General features: G+C 31.1%; 1 protein-coding gene across 1 annotated transcript in view; it reads left to right on the top strand.

Annotated features, from left to right (window-relative positions):
• Positions 1-20839, top strand: part of LOC134728085 (VWFA and cache domain-containing protein 1-like) — a 35129-nt gene extending 14290 nt beyond the window's left edge. Inside the window, exons 9-24 of the mRNA XM_063592489.1 lie at positions 786-949; positions 1745-1900; positions 2445-2552; positions 3041-3161; positions 4536-4623; positions 5203-5286; positions 6270-6380; positions 8179-8272; positions 8517-8569; positions 9420-9528; positions 10254-10454; positions 14221-14383; positions 15042-15120; positions 15752-16186; positions 19287-19405; positions 20632-20839. Coding sequence (XP_063448559.1) covers positions 786-949; positions 1745-1900; positions 2445-2552; positions 3041-3161; positions 4536-4623; positions 5203-5286; positions 6270-6380; positions 8179-8272; positions 8517-8569; positions 9420-9528; positions 10254-10454; positions 14221-14383; positions 15042-15120; positions 15752-16186; positions 19287-19405; positions 20632-20759 — 2213 coding nt within the window. The 3' untranslated portion in view covers positions 20760-20839. The remainder of the gene's footprint in view (positions 1-785; positions 950-1744; positions 1901-2444; positions 2553-3040; positions 3162-4535; positions 4624-5202; positions 5287-6269; positions 6381-8178; positions 8273-8516; positions 8570-9419; positions 9529-10253; positions 10455-14220; positions 14384-15041; positions 15121-15751; positions 16187-19286; positions 19406-20631) is intronic.

The following is a 20839-nucleotide window of genomic DNA, read 5'->3' as shown; positions in this document are numbered from 1 at the left end:
ACCAACCCCGACATAATTATAGATCTATAAAGAACATTTTTTGTAGATCCTACAAGAATTTTTTTTTCATAAAGATAAAGATGAAAAAATAAATAAATAAAGATACCAAATTAGAGAAGATAGATAAAAACAATACATTCTATTATAGGGAATCTAATATAAAATAGTTTAAAGACTTTGATAAGGTGATGAGATAAAGTCAGTTTCTCGTAGATCAATTTTACACCAAAGTAACTATTAAAAGTTCTTTAATCTTCCCAATTTGATCGATTCATATGTGTACACTTGATTTTTACCATTTTGCTATTATCTGACTAGCTAGTTAGAATTGGAAAAACAAGGATTACTTATCCCAAAATTATTCTTAAGAAGGACGTTATCAACCAAAGCTAAAATTCTAAGTAATTTATTTCAGATATTTTCTTTAACAATACACATTTAGTCAATTCATTTAATGATGTTATTCGATTCAATTTCCCCTAAACATGCGATTCCTAGCAACATTTTACACATCACCACTATGTTGCACTGCAAAACATTGTGTAGGATACTCGGGCTAACGCTGTAATCCGAGTAAATTGTTAAAACAGCAGATATATAATAAAAGATATTTACTTGGAAAAAGAAAAAAAAAAAAAAAAAAAAAAAAAAACCATTGTGATCCTTTAAAACTATGTAAATCTGTGATATAGCCTTTGTAATATTCGAATTCCAGTTGGTAATAAAAACTTTATAAATTTGACCATATGCATTATTCATAGTCAGTTTGTGTTTATTTCTCACAGGACATGTTTTACTTCACCCGAAACTTAAAGATCCAGCTAACACTAAACATGTTAAAGATGAGGATAATATCTTTCCATCAATTCAAACACTGGAACCAAATTTAAGTCAAGAACAAATTAAGAAGATTACAAATGAAGGACCTATCGGATCTTTCTCTGCTAAGGTAGCTTACGAATTGTACTTTTATTTAAAGCTTGTAACTAGATCTTTGAATATTGTTTTTCTTGGTATAAATAAAGATTGTGTTATTAGTAAATTAAAACAATACTATTTATTATTGTTATACACATATATATACAAGCCAATATAAAAGCACATTCAGGAGTCTGTTATCTGTCAGTATCTATAATTTGGCATTGCACAAGGCCATGTTTTCTCTGACTGGTAATGCCATCTTTATTCCAATTCAATCAAATGTTGTCTGTGAAGTGATTGATATTTTAGTCTTAGATACATTAACTTTTTATCATTTGTTGGTGAATTTGTTCTCTAAGATCTATAATTTGTGTCTCTTTTATTGTGAGGGATGTATAATTACCTAATTTCATCCGGTCTGTGTTTTTGGCATATATTTGCTCTGCATTGTATAGATTTGATGACTTAAGCTCAATTTATTTTATAGCTTGTTCTAATGTAGTGCTGTAACACCACTGTCCAAGGTTAGAAAGACAGTTGGCGCCTTCAAACATATCTAACCCCGCCACATTTTAAAAGCATAATTATATCATAAGAAACCGTTGATTCAAATTCGGAAATCCTAACAAAGTCAAAGAAATTACCATACAAACTGGCAAAAAACAGTCGATACGAAATAGGATTTATTTTGTCTAATTGAAGAATATTGAGATTTTTTCATTTTCAAAGTATACCTTTTTCGATGTAATAAAAAATAATTATGTACAGAATTATAGTAAATCAGTAATTCCGTTTATAAGTTTGTTAAAATATTTTGTTGCAGACAAAACCAGGAAGGAGTACGTTTATGAGTCATAAAGACATGTCACTCCAAGATTCGACTATTATGTATCAACATCTAGATGGTACACAGTTTGTCATGGTCATGGTTATGTTTCATTCAGATAGTGAAGTTCCAAAAATGAACCCACTTCCACCGGTAATGAGAATACAGTTTTACGTATAAACCACTCAGTTTAATCTCTGTTTTGACTTTAAAAAGTGGTCTAGTTTTATTTTAGAATTTAGCTGAAAAGCTTACAGCTAAATTGAGGTTTATGAAACATGTGCATGTATATGTTTTTGTAATTTTATGATAATAATGTATATTTTTTTTAAGCCAATAATCTGATATAAATAGAATGTTACCAAACTAAGTTTCCCCAACTTTAGACTTTTGTGATAGTTTTTTGGGTTTGGCTGAAACATACAAAATTGTGAAAAACATACAAGGCCAACATGTATCTTCAAAGTTGTATTGCTGGCGAAATATGGTGGGTATGAACAAATCAAAATATTTACTGAATAACAATTTCTACACATCACATACATCATTCATTGACGGCTATATAACGTCTTATTTATGACGCATAAAGTTGATACATAATAAAGTTTCGTTTATAAAGTCCATTACTAAAACACTTTCATATTAATTAAGAATCCTATGTATATAACGACGACTCCATGATTATTTGTTATTTAAGGGTATCAATATAAAGAAGGCACCCTACCATAGAGTAGATATCAGTCACAGCTTTCCAGTATGTTCTATAGATGGCCACATTGTAACAACAGCTGAAACAACAGTCAAGGTAACAGTTATTAGAATAGTACTCTCTTGATTTACAGGTTGTCCTGTTGCATAGAAACCTGTCTATTTATTAATGAAGCCTGAATATTGACCTTTATAATACTGTTGGTTTTTTGTTGTTGGGATGGTGTACTATAAAACATAATTAAAACATGGAAAAAGAGATGTTTTATTAAGCATATGTCTTTCTTATCTTATTCTAAATTGCTATAATATCACTTAAATTTGTTTTGAAGAAAAATTATAAATTTGAACGCATACAAATATTGGTATAAACAACAAAAACATTTGTGTACAACAATTATTAGTATTTAATAGTTTTCATCTAGTACCTTTTTGGATGGAATAAGTAAAAGGAAAGATGAGAAAAGTCCTAAAAAGAATCACATTGTATTTATTGTTATTGTTTTTATTCTATATCGATGCATATACATAAGTTTAACCAGCAATTACGGGTTAATGATATTGATGCCTTTGTTTTGATTGCAGCTTTCGCCATCTGTATTTGTTGATTCAGAAGTATATAAGTTTACAGAGGAAACCTCATCCAAAGTTGACACCATATCTGATTTTTTGTCTGGTAGAAACAATACAAACATTATCAAAGAAGGTAAGATACTCTCTCATGGATTGTTGTCATTCAACTTCCAATGATTACAATTGAAGTTGCATGACTGGAACTGTATATTAAAAAGCATCTTCGCTAGCCAAGGGTTACGATCCACTCCCGCTATCTTGATCGGGAGTGGATCGTAACCCTTGGCTAGCGAAGATGATTAAAAAGAAAACTTGTACATGTTATAAATATATAATTGTCAAAATGTTATCAAGAATCATCAACCTTGGTCAAGGTTTATAAACATTGAAAACAATAAACTTGTCGACAACAGGAGTTTACAGGTGTTTAAACCGCGTACAACCATTTAAAATATACAGATGAAGACAAAAGACAAAACTTTAGGGAAACGAGCCAAAAATGAATGTGTCGATATGATAAATGTATTCTGCTAAAAGTCGGAATACTATTCCGGTATCAAGAAATCTAAGAACATGAAAAAAACGTGTATTGTGAGTTTTAACACATAAACGCGTATAACGTATAACGTTTCAATTGATACATGAAAACACCATACGATGGAACTGAAGTATGCTGGTATTGAAACTTGGATAGCTAAAATCCTCATGCTTGTCAAGAATACTCATTTGCAGTTGTTTTCGTGTTAATATCAAGAAAAAGATCCAAATAAAAAAACCAGACTTTGTAGTTGCGGTAGAATCTATAATTTCAATTTTACCTGGATATCCTACATGCAAGCCTCCGCTTCAAGTTTGACTATTGGGTAACTTGATACCATTCCTATATTTGAAAAAGGAATTAAAGAATTTGCAAACATGTCTTTTCTTTTTGTCATTGATACGATTGTGTATGAATAATTCTGTTTTATATGAGTTGATGAAGTGTGGTGCTCAAATATTTAGAAATTAATCTGATACAATCATAACATTTCAAAGAATTTTATTATTACATCTCCGATATATCTGACGTTGAATTGGTGTGACTCTTCACATAGTAAGATGTTTGTGACCTGTACCAAGAATAGAACTTTTGAATATTTAGGAGTCCATATCCAATTGCGTTAACCTTTTTACAATATTCAAAAAAAATCAATCATTAATTTTACTATTGAAAGAGTGGTATTGAAAATTAAATAAGAAATGTTCTGTTGACTATTGAAACACACCAGCTGTTTGTCAATCTAAAATAAAATGGATTTTCGCTAATCTATGATATCCAGTATTTAGGCTGTGAAGATATATAATTGATTGAAACACGACGAAAAGACAAACAAATCAAGAAATCACCAAATAGAAAACTGTAGACCACTAGTATCACCGTACGTATATTTTTACTAAACGGGGACCATATATCTAACACCAAATCACCCCGAACTCTACAAAAAAAATTTCCTTATTTATTTGATAGGGCTTAAAAAAGAGATATGGCATTCCTTGATTGAAACTCAAAGTTTGACAGACTACTGGAGAAATTCTAAAAATAAAGTCATTGAAAGGTAAATATCACAACAGTGCTATTAAATGGAAATCGTACGCAGCCGATTCTTAACGATTTACTTTAATTTTCGATCACTCTGTGTCGGTTTATTAATAGTGTTAGAGGACCCAGTAACTTATATGTCGCGGTTTTAAATCAACAATGTATGCCATATATTTTAAAACATTTTAGGCAATGATTGTTCAAATAAGGTTGCAATTGTCCTTTGTATTTTCGGTAGAAAGCTTTCCCAATGGCCATCATGCCACATTTTTTTAGCACAAAATGGTAACTTTCTCAGCAAAATTTACCTCTGACAGTAGGGTCTTGCAATTTAAATCCATTTTACTTTGAAGACAACATTTAATGTATTTCGTTCTTGGTCGTTCTGATTTATTCGACTGCGAGCTTTCGCTTTGAAGTTTGGTGATACAGTTCTTCGACATGGACTATTTATTAGGTTGTTTTTACGTGAATTAATTGATTTTTGCAAATACCTATTGAATAGCTACATTTTGTCACAATATTCTTCGTGAAATTTAAAAACCGACGTAGCTTTTTATCCCCGCACCTTATGTTGTAATACTATATTTTTCAGATTTTTTGGCTCAACATCTGGAGTCTTCAGAATGTATCCAGGGGTAGCCTTAAGTAACACATTTGACCACATTCAGTACACATGGTAATCATTCATTCAGATATTGAAAATTTTAAAAACGCCCAATGGTGATTTTTTAAGTTAAATTTAACTAATTAATACTTCATATAGTGCAATATACTTTTTACATTACCGCCTTTTGACTACGGAGTATATAATTTTTCGACAGGTTACCTACTACTCTGTATTAGGACATACTGGTAATCGGCCAAATTGCACCGATTGTTAGCCTTATTTAACTTCTCGTAGTAGGTCACACTTGTCTTACTACCAGAATTTCCTACCACAAAAGGTAACCTGTCAAACAATTATAAACTCTGGATTTTAATGTATGTAATATGAATATAGTCTATTGAACCATTATAGTCACTGACTAATTAGTTGTATTTCTGTCATCTTTGATTTAATTTAAATATACATTTATTAACGAATTCAGACATATCTTGAACAAATAGTTTTCACGGATTCGAAACGTTCATTTGATTAAATCAACAGAAGATACATGGTAGAAGTATATCAAATGATATATCAACCAATAATTTAGTTTTGGATGTAACACGTCTTCTGATTGGCTGACGTTTTTTTGTTATCAGTCCATAGACATAATTTAGTCATGTGACTGTGACGTCATTAACGTTTTTCCGTGGTTTTCTGCAACTTAAAATGGAATTTAGAAAAAAATTATAAGAAATAACTGTAATATGTTTTCTGTCTATTCGAAATAACATAAAAAGGTGGTGCACACTGTTAAATAAACAGATACGCGCGTTATTCAGTGTTCACGATATTTTGTATGTTATTTTTTCATAGACAGAAAAAATATTACAGTCATTCCTTAAAAACATAAACAAAATTCACAACTAAGTTTAAAACAAAATAATTATTTGATGTGATTGTAGGAGAATTATGATTCTATCTAGCTTACATAATAGAATTCAACGTATACTTTTTTTTCGTCAGATACATATATATAAAAAATTATATGCGAAAGAAATATATTTTGTCAGGTACAAGAAAAGTGTAGCAAGATATCAAGACATTGTGTTTACATCTGGAAAAATCAGTGAATTCACTACAAAAGATGTTATGATATTAAGCAGAGCTCTTTCAGAAAATATGTAAGACTATAAATGACAAGTGTTTGGGTGTAGGCTTTCTTTTTCAAAGGTTCCTATGCAGATACAAATTACCATTGTTAAAAGGATGGACCAAGTCTGTTTAATATAGTGGCAAGTTATATGCAAATCCAGGGTGATAATATAACGTTAATTAATATGGATATTCACCCTACAACTAGACACGACGATGAACTGGATTTTAGTGTGGCAATTTACAAAATAATAGTTCTTAGGTAAACATGTCAACCTAACCAGACACACTAACCTTACCAAAAAGTGCTAACATGGTGCACATAAGTTGCACATAAGATGCTCATGTTAGAAACTAACATGATTGCACACGAGGTTTTTAACATGCAAATTAGGTGAGCATTTTGTGAGCAAAAAAAATGCACATATGAAACTAACCTAATTTGCATGTTAAAAACCTCACGTGCAACTGCTCATATGAGCTTTTGTTTCACATGTGCATTTTATTAGATTGCTCATATGAGCAGTTGCTCACATGTTGCACACTTGAATATTATAATTGGCTGCCTCAAAATAGGAATATTTTTCAAATTTAAATGAAAATCTTAAATAATTCAGTTGAAAATAAAATAACTGATACATCATGTTAAAAGAGTTATTCTTTAATTATTGTCAGTTAATTATGATTTTCATATCATTTGGTCTTTTATTTTTATTTAAACAATAATCATAATAATAACTTAAAACATAACATTACATTATAAAACTAATAGAGGGACTTGAGAGTTTAGTACACAATGAATGTCTTTGATTAATAAGTACTGTATTTCAAAAAGTTTAAAAAGGAAAAAACTTTATACATGTAGTACTTTTTTTTAAGCAACCTGCATATATATTCCCATAAAGGACTTAAAATTGTAATACATTTCAAATCTGACACAAAAATGAACATAATGAAAAAGAAATGATAACTTACAAATAATTAACCACAGCCACACTGGTTTTATCAGATTTCAACAATGCCATTTTCTTCAAATAGCACAACATAAGACTTAACATTTTTTATATCCATCTCCCTCCATTTATTACATGCTTTGAATTTGAATTTACAGGAAGTACATGACTGGGCATGTCATTTTGAAAAAAGCTCATATATGGGCAATGATGTAGGTTAGTTTTGAATGATTAGAAGAATGGAAAAACTTTTCAAAGTACAAAACTAACATAAAATTAACATGGATGATAACAGTTCACCTGAGGTTTGAATTGCACATGTGGGCATTATGTTAGATTTTTATGGGCACATATGACTTACCAAACTGCACATATTAGCAACCTGATTTGCATACAATTTTACTTGCATCTCATGTGCTTCACATGTGAAACTTATGTGCTTTTGTTAGCAATTTCTGTACGGGTATGCTTACTCGAGTCGATCAGTCCCTGGTCTCTTCATAATGCGGTGTGGGTTGCAGTGAAGAAGCAAACACCACTGTTCAAGTCTGTGGACTGACGAGGTCGGTGATAAAACTTACGAATTCCCAAGCTCGAGACAACTAAACTTCCACGAAATTATCAAGACTGTTAATATTGTTAGATAAACTTATCAGTTTATTTTTCTATTCTTGCAAGTTGCAACAAGTGGAAATATAAATGATAGTGCTGTAGTTTTTGAATGAATAGCATATATGATTTGTCTGTGGTAGGAGGGGTGTTAAAGACTTTCTTAGTAGATCGAATTTGAACTCAAATAACACATTACAATATTTTATCTCTAATTCTCATTCTGAAGTTGGTGTATTGTCAATAAATGTTTCATTTGTTTCAGTGATATAAAAGACACAGGTACTGCTTCATCATTACAGGGAGTTGTTGGAGCTACTTTAACACATAGTCAACTAACAGCTATGTTAATAAATAACGTATGTATGTATAGGGAAACGTGTTGCATTTTATAGAGAAATTTATCGAATATTTACCCTTAGCAATATGATTTGTTATTAGGATATATATAGTTTCTTAACATTTCATTGTCTATTCCAATAAAAGAAACATTGGTGACACATCAGTATTAGCAGTATAATTTATAACATACTTAAAAATATTATAAAATATGTCAGTAAAAATTATCGATTTTTGTTTTGGACATTTGCATTATTTTTGTAGGTAGAAGATTGTACAATGAAAGGTTTAGAGTGTCATATTATGGATAACAATGGGTAAATAAACAATATCATTTTAGAAACTGAAGTATATAAATAAGTTTCCTTTACTCAAACCTAGCCTACAATACTTGTATTTATTGGATACTTCGAATTTAAAACAAAGGGAAATAAAGCTTTAATGCGACGAAACAGCAAACCAATAACATGGATTACAAGACCATCAGCAACGGACTAAAGTTAAGTAACAAAAACACGGAGCTCCGAAGAAAATTCAAAACGGAAAGTCCGTTTAAAATTGTTACACGATGATGACTGCTGTACCCGTATTTTGACTATTTTATTTATCATGTCTGTTTAGTTCACGCATCATTGTAAATATTACGGAATTTGATGAAACTGTCGACAAAGAGGTTTAGCGCTATAACACATTGATGTGTTTTGTCATTTGATTTTGCCATGTGATTATGGACATTCCGATTGGATTTTTCTCTGAGTTCGGTATTTTTGTGATTTTACTTTTTCCCAAATCAAATAGAAAAAAATCAAAAGCTTAAACACATCAAACGAATGGGTATCAACTGACATTTTCCAGTTTTTCCATATTTAATACTCTTAAAAGTTGTGGCAAAACACGAACATCTATTAAAATGTAAAATCACAAAAATACCGAAAGCCGAGGAAAATCCAAAACGGAAAGTCCGTAGTCAAAAAGCTCCAACACATCAAACGAATGAATAACAATAGTCAAATTCTTGACTAAGTAAAGACTTTTGTTTATAAGCTACAGAACGCTTCAACTTATAATAATCCCTTGCTGGAATAATTTTAGAGTACTCTAATCATTTATTACTTTTATTAACATTTAAAATTGTATGCATTTGAAAAATATTATAATGAATTGTAGATATTTTCTAACCTTTGGAACAGAGAGACAAAATGGAAAATATACCTCCCATCTGACACACAAATTTCCTTGGTTAGCTTCACAGCTTATTAGAAAAAAACTTCTTAAGGTAATATATTCAAGGAAATTTGAGGTTGATGTTAACGGGTGATACTAACATTATATGGTCTAATCGTATAATAAAAAAGATAGCGTCACAGTAAATGATTTATGAAAATTTTACATTTGTAAAAAAATATCAGTGTAGATTTGTTAGTACATCGTCGTAAAGCATGATTTTTAATGATCAATGGGAAACATTACAAAATCTGTTAAATCATTGTTAAATGTGCTAGATGAATTTTAGTCTGAAATAAAATTAGATCACAAAGGCCTTCTAGTTTGGAACGTAGAACCATCAATTCTTGTTCAGGTTTCAATCTATGTACAACATGGTCATGGTTTTCAACAGTGCTTCGTTGAATTATTTCCTGAGTAAAACTAAATTTGAGTAAGCAGGAATATGAAAATTTGATTCATATGTTGTAGTCAAATGCTAGTTTATTCAAATAAGTAAATACAAATATACGCAAATAAAAATAATAGTAATAATTTCGTGCATCGGAGGCTTATGTTTTGATTTTTTCTTTAATCAGGGGAAACTTTAACCCAAACAAAATCAGTTGAAAGCCAATGAACAACAAGACCTAAATACGCGACGAACTAATTTTTATATGGCAATAAAAAGGACCTTAATAGCCAACTATCTGTAGGTTTCTTATTTATGGTTGATAATCTGTTTGATACAGGTACATTTCTGTATATCACATTTCTCTTTTCATTCGTATACTTTAGCAAGTTTGGTGTACAAGTATGTCAGAAGGTAACCATGAATTATCTTATTCGATACAAATACCAGTTATAGAGCATGACGTAGGAGCTGCCGATGTATGTAGACAATATGTCATTGGAGCAGTTAATGGGACAAACTTGTTTATATTAGTTGTCAACGGGCGTGGTGAAAATAAATGTACAGAATCCAAAAGACAAACGGAGGTACTTATGCTTTTCTAAATACTGAAAATAAAAATATGAGACGTAAAAGCCCAAATATAATAATTTGTTGTTAAACAACTTGAAATATTTTAAATGTGCCATCTATATATTACAATCATTATTCGGAGAAGGACTGACAAGCAAAAAGAGACTTGAGCAGACCTACAAAAAATGGTTGTTCATAAAGTTTTATATAACTTTAGGCCTATCTAATGAAAATAACAGTTACTCGCGCAATCAAAGAGCTGAGTTTAGATTTGCCTTCATCAAGAACATTCGAACATACGTCTTTGGAATAATCTTGATAATTCAACTTGTGATGTGGAATCAATTAATAAATCTAAAACTGAACTAAAAAACCGTTATCCTCAGTGTAATATATTTGTACCGAAGCAATATGAATTTGGAAATCGAAAATTGAATATAATTCTCACCAACTTCGATGTTTTGCATCATCCTTAAACTATGATCTATATAGGGTCAATATTATTTCTGACCCTTCTTGCCGCTGTGGTGTTAATAGTGAAGATTCCTATCATTTCTTTTTTAAATGTATATTACATTCAGACATAAGAAATTAAATGTTTAAAAGTCTGCGCTGGCTTCCAAATGATTGCAAAAATAAACATAGAACTACTAACCTCGGGTAGTTGTCTTCTTTCTCTAGAGCAAAACAAAATCATTTTCAAAAATGTCTTTGAGTTTATTAAAAGTTCGAAAAGATTTCAAATGGTCTAGGTAGCAAACCATGATTGTACACAAATCATCATCTAAGTAAAATTTCTTCTCCCTTTTTTTGTCCTTTCTGGTTTTTTTTTTGGTTTTTTTGGTGTTTCTGTTTTCTAAATAATGATTTATTTATATGTATACTTTTTCTTCTGTATTATTATTATTTTCTTTTTCTTCATTTTTCCGTCTTTTGATCCATATTTATATATACATTTTCTAAATAGATATACCATGCTATACATGCATGCTCATACATATATTTTTGTATTATATTGCTATAAATGTTAAATTGAGAAGACTTCATAAGTCTTTTTGACTTGTGTCTTATCCAATTTGTACTTTAACAAATAAAATATGTTTAAACTAAGAACATTCGAACACAATCATATGAAAGTCACGGATGTATTAGTATTATTATTAGTCGTGAAGAGTCATATGACATAAAAAGGCCTAACATAATAGCAGAATTCATTAGAAGACAACTTAGCCTGAATGTGTGAACCTTAGTTTCTTCATAATTCATTGATCAACTAGACACATTAAAAAACACATTTTCTTGATGACAGTTTTACCTAAGCACAGACTGCTAAGCTTTATCTATAATACTAAAATTACGAGGTCCAATTTGTCAGCCGTCATCACGTAATAACGACGAATCAAAGAATTCAACTTTATATATAACTAATATAGTACAAAGGTGTAGATTAAAAATTACACCACTCCAGGCCCTTTTGTTTTTCACGTAATTAATATTGCCAATAATTAAGAAGTTCCGGGTCGAGTCCGATACCGATACCAATAGTATATTCATCTGTTACCTTATCTGTACGTTCCGCATTTGACAGGCGCACCACCAAACGTTGTATTCAGGATATGCTATATGCTATATACACAGGTCATAATCACAGGGTTGACACTACTAAATTGTCAAATTGTTACCTATTGTAGTATTTTAAACAGTAAGACTTTATAAGATAACAATACGAATACTAAAAATAAGGCGTATAGGTACAGTTTTCAATTTGTTAGCGGGCATGACGTAAAACAACGAATCAAAGAATTCAACTTTATTTATAACTAATATAGGACAATGCTGTTAAAAAAAAAACTCTATTCCGGGACCTTTTTTTTCCAAATTATTAATATTATCAATAATTGATAAGTTCCAGTTAGACGGGTTCAAACAGAAAGATTTGAAAGCAGAGAAAACTGTGATAACTTTCTTATAATCGGCATGACTTTATCAGATGACAATACTAATACAAAAATAAGTCTTGCGCATAGTTATATACTTTAATTCAGTCACGGACCCGCGGTATCACGGGTGTGTTCTAGTGCTTATAAAAAAATATTGAATGTATTGAATGCTGGTTTATGAAAATGTTGATGTGTGATGTTAACTGTTTGAATTAACATTTTCAACTGTTCATTCTTTCGGAGCCCTCAATTTCTTTTTACTGTTTGTGTTCTCAAACTTTTAGTTTTTGTAAATGAAGAGTTTGTTAACTTGTCTGTTCGTCTTTTTGCAGTCGAGCATGGTGTTTTCAGTCTTTCTTCAACATCTGAAATTTGATTTCCCTTCAGATTTCTTCTTTCATATTTTGTATTAATAACATTATTTTTTTTCACCATATTATCTTTATTATTATCGGCATTATGGCATATGATTTATAAAACACTTTATATCAATTCAGTAGTACTCATTACAAATGTTTATATCTTGGTTTTACAAATGAGGCACACGGTTCGAAAACATTATTTTGCCAGAACCAGTCATTTAGGTATAAGTCTAGACACAATACAGCATAAAATGATAGAATTCTAGTGAATTACTACTACGAACCATATGGATATAAGTCATAACAAAATGTTGACATGTTTAAATTACAATCATGAGTGTGGATCAGTTTGTTTTTAAACAGTTTTTTTTTTTATCCTTCAGAGATTTTTTTTTATCATTGAACTGAATTATACATGGTATAGGAAGCAATGGATTTTCTGTCTATCTCATATCTTGACTATCGTTTGAAGTATCGATTAAGAACTTAATTTTTCTTATTATGCACTTACAATTTGCGTTTTTCTCTCTGCTACAAATTCTGTTGCATCTTTGTTAGATTTATTTGTATATAGCTATAGGAAGATGTTTGTTTTCATTCTTTACTTATTTGTATTGACCATCTGTGTTGTATGTTTACACAGTGTTGGCTTCTGGATTCCAATGATTGTCACATCAACCTTTCATATCTGTTTGGGTTGTTCGTCCAATTTTTGTCTATATAACGGAACTCTAAACGTCGTCAAAAAATAAAGGCAACAGAAGTATACCGCTGTTCGAAATTCATAAATCGATTGAGAAAAAACAAATCCGGGTTACAAATCAAAACCGAGAACAAGGCATCAAATATAAGAGGAGAACTACGCCACAACAGAAACACAACATTAAAATGTAACACACAGAAACGAACTATAATATAACAATAACCATTTTTCTGACTTGGTACTGGACATTTAAAAAAAATGTTATCATTGATATGGTTAATTTTATAAATTACCTGTTTATACAATTTTTAATTTTTGAAATAATAAGGCTTTTCTACCTCAGGCATAGATTACCTGAGATTATCTTTGCTGTTTGTGGCAAAACTTTTAGGAATGTTGGTTCTCATTGCTCTTTAACTTCGTACTTTATTTGGCCTATTTAACTTTTTTTGATTCGAGCGTCACTGATGAGTCTTTTGCAGAGGAAACGCGCGTCTGGCGGATATACAAAATTTAGTCCTGGTATCTATAATGAGTTTATTTTGAACCTGGTTTTGTGGCATACAAGTGAAATTTTAACCTTGCTATAAAACCTTATTTAACCAAGCATTTTCTTTGTGAAATGCTTGACCAAATTAATGCACAGAGTCAGGAATAGAAGTCGTGTTAAACTCGTTCGGTTTGTTGGTAACGTTTAAATGTATCAATTGTTATGGACCTTTTAAAATATATTTTAGAGTTAATGATGTATTTTTGCATGTCTTATTTTCTGCAGGTATGTGATTCGTGTGGAGTTACATATGCTAAATGTAGCCAGTGTATTAACGGGAATAAACTCGCATGTCAATGTCCCTGTTATTGTGAAGTAGATTTTGATCAGTGTTCGAGTCAGTTTGATGACACCAACTCAACTAACTTCCCACATTCAGCATGCTACTGTAAGTATTATTTTAATATACGTATCTAACTTTGGCTTCCGATACATTCATTGAGTCAGATGCAAACTTGAATTTTAAATGATTAAATCCATTTGAGTTTTTTTTGTTCCTTTTCATTTATTTATATGTTTCTTTATTGTTCAAACATTGAAAATCGGAACTCGAATTTTCTAAAATTCATTAAATCATCGGATCACTTAATGCATACTCATAAATGCTTGAAAGTGGCGCTATTGAACAATGTTATATGCGTCTGACAAACTAACTACGTCTAGGAGGTGGTGTTGTTAGAAGATATTCTTCTGTCTTACGTTTTGAATGAGTTCTTGTCGTTAATGCTCTATTGAGGGAAGAATGTCGATAGTCTTGCCTTAAGCTTCCTGCTATTTTCTATTTGCTCTGACAGCTAGTATTAAGGTAAGCTTGTATTTCATTCACATACATGCAAAAGCGCAAACATAAGTGAATAAAACTATATTTTTGAATTAACACTCATTACAAGGATGTCAATGACAGTACGATTAGTCGTTTTAAAACAAAATCAAAATAAACACAGATTATTTTTAAATAATAAAGTGAGATAGTTTCGAACTGAATCGTAGTTAAAAATAAACAAGTTGCTACACATACATAATCGCATAAAGAAATTCGATTTTAGATGAACCATTATACAGAAAACTAACAGAAATCAAACAGTCAGCACCAGTTGTTCCCTGTAAAGCACCGTGCCAAGCAATGTGAGTAGAATATAAGAAATTTGAAGTAACATAGTCAAACAAAGCAGGGTTGGTTTATGTCATTTATTTTTTTTGTTTAATATCTTTCTTCTACTTTTCAATATGTAATGTCGGATATGATGGCATATCATCAAACACTAGCATATTTCTTAAACCATTGCCTATCAATATAAAACAAGGAGACGTGGTAAGATATTCAATGATAAAATTATCTAACAGACACCAAACAACGTGGATTTCAGCAATTAAAGCGCATTCAACAATTAGCAAAACCTATACTGTATAGTCATGTTTAAAAAACTGACATGACAAAATGAGATATAGTTAAAACAAAAGAGACCAAAAAAGATGTAAGTGCCTACACACATATAAGCTTCACATTTGAACAATACATTCTAAAAGCGTTTGCAAAACGAAGGTTAACAAGGTTATAGACATGAAATTAGTAAGGTTCAATGTCAAATTATTTAAAATAGAATGTACTTGAAACTAGAACACAAAAATAGTAACTTTCTGAATGCTCGATGAAAAAAAGCAATACAATTTAGATAAAAGTACATCGGAGATAAAAAGGTTAGAAAATAAGAAAAGTTATATGTTTAAAGTGATATAATGCTTTGTGTTTTTGTAGAGAGGAGGCGAATGAATGTAATATTTTGGCACATTGTAAATGGAATACAGATATTCAATTCCCCTTATGTGTATATGACGAAATAACTACAACAGCTACGCAGACAACACCTACTAGGAAGCTAATCATACCAACCAAAAAACCTAACCTACCCACCAAAAAGCCGATTGGTCCACCAAAGAAGCCAAACTTACCAACCAAAGTGCCAAATACACATTCCAAGGCAACTAACTTACCCAGCATTGATACCAATCAAACACCAAGTCCTACACATAAAGTACCACCAAAACCAATACATACACACAAAATACCACCAGGTCCAACCAAAAAGATTGCAACAACAAAATCGTCATCACCCGTAGGAACATCAATAGATGGTTCCTCAACATTGGTCGTTGCACCCACCCTGAAAATAGTAAAAGACACCAAATCAGGGTATGTAGCTATGTGTATGTGTGTTATAATTTATTTTGTCATGTTTTGTAATGAAAAGTCCATGTAAATCCAAAGTTCCAATCTTAAAACCGTCTCTCCGATATACCTTATATTAATGCATTTCGTTTGTAACAGTAGATTTCATTGGACATTGACAAATATTTTGAAGGTCTATATTCCACATTCTACCATCCCATAACTGAGAAAGCCACCATTTTGAATTCCGATTTTTTTGGTATGCAATTTCTCACATGTTCTTTTTGTCAATGTTGAAACCATTCTGAAGCGTACGAAAGTTATACATACGTCTACAGTTTAATGTTTGACATCGTGAGTATACATATGACCTCATATTGGTTAGTTCATAAAGACAATGCAACAGTTTCGTGGACTTTTTGATTTATGTCATTTTACGCCAACAAACAAATGGTAAAGGTATTTATTTTAATATGCTGCATTAGAATGGAGATCACTGAATTGTATTTTAAGACTGGGTTTGAAAAACTTGATTTTTCTTTCGCAAATATCTGTTAACCATTAAACACAATTTGCGGCCAAAAAAGAACTACGTTTTACGAAGCCCAAGCTTAAAATACAATATAGTTATCTCCGAATTTGATCTTAATTTGGGGTAAAAGTGTCATTAGCCACGTATCCTGTCGTTACACAATATATGTTAGGTAATAGCCACATATTTCTTCGAACATTGATCAAGTTTGTATAATTTACTGTAAAGATATATACATGTGACATATGTTATAAAAGGTAACTCAAAATTCTGAATTATCGTTAAGACTTGATCTATAAACAGAATATAGCAAAAAGTAAAATCACTAAATTCCAAACTCCGAGGTAAATTCAAAACGGAAAGACCCTCAACAAATTGCAATATTAAAAGCTCAAACACATCAAACAAATTGATACCAACTGCTTATGCTCGTGAATTGGTAATGTAGTTAAGGTCAGTCTGTTGATTGACTCGGTTGAGAACTATGCTACTAATTAGCCGATACGGAATGTCTGCAAAGATAAATTTGTAGACTAAAAGGTATAATATGTGCAATGTACGAAACATTTAAAGATTTATCTCCAGTTATCTAGATTTTGTACATGCTTTTGTAAAAACTTAGGAAATAAGTTGTTGTTGCAGCCATTAAAACTATTAAGAACAATTATTATGATATGAAAGATCCTTATTTCAAAGAGTTTCAAATTAACAGTGAAATTTATCTTGTATTTCGAAAACACCTTTACCTTCATTAGGGAAAAGGGAGATAGATAATCATAAGGCTGTTTTTTTTCTTTTATCAGTTGGTATAGATATTAAAACTAGAGGCTCTAAAGAGCCTGTGTCGCTCACCTTGGTATATGTGAATATTCAACAAAGGACACAGATAGATTTGTGACAAAATTGTGTTTTGGTGATGGTGATGTGTTTGTAGATCTAACTTTACTGAACTTTCTTGCTGCATACAAATATCCCCATCTATAATGATTGGCCCAGTAGTTTCAGTTGAAAATGTTAGTAAAAATTTACAAATTTTATGAAAATTGTTAAAAATTGACAATCTGTTTGTCTGAAATTTTCAGGGCAGATAGATCTTGACCTGATAAACAATTTAACCCCATGCCAGTTTTGCTCTTAATGCTTTTGTTTTCGAGTTATAAGCCAAAAACTGCATTTTACCCCATGTTCTATTTTTAGCCATGGTGGCCATCTTGGTTGGTTGACCGGGTCACCAGACACAATTTTAAACTAGATACCCCAATGATGGTTGTGGCTAAGTTTGGTTTAATTTGGCCCGGTAGTTTCAGAGGAGAAATTTTTTGTAAAAGATTACTAAGATTTATGAATAATGGTTAAAAATTGACTATAAAGGGCAATAACTCCTAAAGGGGTCATTTGACCATTTCGGTCATGTTGACTTATTTGTAAATCTTATTTTGCTGAACATTATTGCTGTTTACAGTTTATCTCTATCTATAATATTATTCAAGATAATAACCAAAAACAGCAAAATTTCCTTAAAATTACCAATTTAGGGGTAGCAACCCAACAAGAGGTTGTTCGATTCATCTGAAATTTTCAGGGCAGATAGATCTTGATCTGATAAACAATTTAACCTAATGTCAGAATTGCTCTAAATGCTTTGGTTTTTGAGTTATAAGCCAAAAACTGCATTTTACCCCTATGTTCTATTTTTAGCCATGGCGGCCATCTTGGTTGGTTGACCGGGTCACCGGACACAATTTTTAAACTAGATACCCCAATGATGATTGTGGCCAAGTTTGGTTTAATTTGGCCCAGTAGTTTCAGAGGAGAAGATTTTTGTAAAAGTTAACGCCGGACGCAGGACGACGACGACGACGGACGACGACGACGGACGACGGACGCAAAGTGATGAGAAAAGCTCACTTGGCCCTTCGGGCCAGGTGAGCTAAAAAGGAAGATGTCCATCTTCCAGTCGTAATATTGATACCCAAATGAAGGTTAAATTTATATAAAAAAAAAGTTTGTATATTTAATCATCAGGCCTAGCTTTGATACTGACAACTAGTACAAGATATACCAAAGAAGATGTGGTACGATTGTCAATGAGACAACTATCCATAAAAGTCCAAAATGACACAGAAATCAACACATAAAGGTCACTATACGGCCTTCAACAGATTCATTCTTAATCATTATGCAATATATACTGCTTTTTGTTATATCATAGTTCGTTTCTGTGTGTGCAACATTTTAACGTTGTGTTTCTGTTGTGTCGTTTGTTTTCTCTTATATTTGAGTATGAATTCACATTACTATAATAAGTGTCACGGAACTTTTCTATCCCAAATTCACGTATTTGATTTTGATGTTATATTTGTAATTCTCATTGGAATTTGTCTAATGCTTAGTCCGTTTCTGTGTGTGTTACATTTTAATGTTGTTTCGTTGTTCTCCTTTTATATTTAATGCGTTTCCATCAGTTTTAGTTTGTTACCCCAATTTTGATTTTTGTCCATAGATTTACGAGTTTTGAACAGCAGTATACTACTGTTGCCTTTATTTTTCTTTAGTATTCTGCCATTAACATAAACAACTGAAATATTTCAGAGGGGATAATACAGGTCTTGTAGTTGGACTTGTTCTGGCTGTTATAATACTGACAGCTCTTATTGTGTTTATTGCTTGGAGGTTTTATGGAAAGAATATTCAGAAAGCTCTGGGAAACAGTAAGTAAACATATGTATTTTTACAAATAAAGTTTTGTTTGTTATTTACACGTTGGTCACTTTTAGATTTAAATTTTTATTTTTCATAAAGTAAAACCACTAATACAATAAAACAAAAGTTATGTTATAACAAGTATTTTTTTTTTCCATTTTTGTCGAGCCTTTCGACTTTTGTCGAAAAAGGGAGACATAGCGATTCTACATTCCGTCGTCGTCGGCGTCGTCGGCGGCGTCCACAAATATTCACTCTGTGGTTAAAGTTTTTGAAATTTTAATAACTTACTTAAACTATACTGGATTTCTATAAAACTTGGACAGAAGCTTGTTTATGATCATTAGATAGTATCCAGAAGTTAATTTTGTAAAAATAAAATTCCATTGTTTCCGTATTTTACTTATAAATGGACTTCTAACAGGAAACTTTACATTCACACTGTGGTTAAATTTTTTAAATATTTATGAACTTTCTTATTCTATTTTGAATTTGTACCTTACTTAGACAGACGCTTGTTTATGATCAAAAGCTAGTATCTAGAAGGAAATTTTGTTAAAACTTTGTACCTTTGTATCTGTATTTTACTTATAAATGGACTTAGTTTTTTCCAGTTAACATTACATACAATCTGCAGTTAAAGTTTTTAAAACATTTATTATATTCATAAACTATCCTGGACTTTACCAAACTTGGATGGAAGCTTCTTATAATCAAAAGACAATATCAAGAGGAATATTTTCATTGATTTTTTTCCTCTTTTTTGTTGAGCCTGCAATTAACAGCCAAAGTAGGTGAGACACTGGGTTCCGCGGAACCCTTAAGAATTTTTCATTTATCAGCTAAATAACCGTCTGAAATACTACCTTATAAATCAGAATACATCTAACTGTATTGAACAACGATAAACAACTGTTTATTTGATACCTAATTTGCTTAAATAAGTTTTATAGTTCGAAAGGTTTACACAAAAGAATATATAAAAGGGCTTTTAACGACTGAATTGTTGTTTATAGCACACTGAAGTACCACAAGCATTTTCATTAGTCATCATACATATTTTTTTTTACCAGCATACTTAACTATATACCCTCGCAGTGTTACTCAACATTTATACACGAATAAATTTGCCTTTATTGTAAGTTTTGCCAATAATAGAAATCTACAATTTCATATGTATATATTATAAAACATAAGACGCAAAATAAAAAAAATAATCTCTTGTTTATTTCAGCTAAAGCAGGAAAATATGTCCGAAGGAATAGTGTGGTGGATCGAGTAATGTTCAGCAAAGTCAATGAGGAAATAATAACATCAAAAGGTCCGGCAGCTACATCTGTTCCATACGGACAAATTGATTAATCACGTGATAAACAGACACACAATTGAACATAGAATTATCTTATGCTTGTTTGTATAATAAAACCATTTTTACTCTTAAA

The sequence above is a fragment of the Mytilus trossulus genome, chromosome 1 (assembly GCF_036588685.1).
Source record: "Mytilus trossulus isolate FHL-02 chromosome 1, PNRI_Mtr1.1.1.hap1, whole genome shotgun sequence".
Taxonomy (NCBI): Eukaryota; Metazoa; Mollusca; class Bivalvia; order Mytilida; family Mytilidae; genus Mytilus; species Mytilus trossulus.
This window is presented reverse-complemented; position numbering and strand designations above follow the sequence as displayed.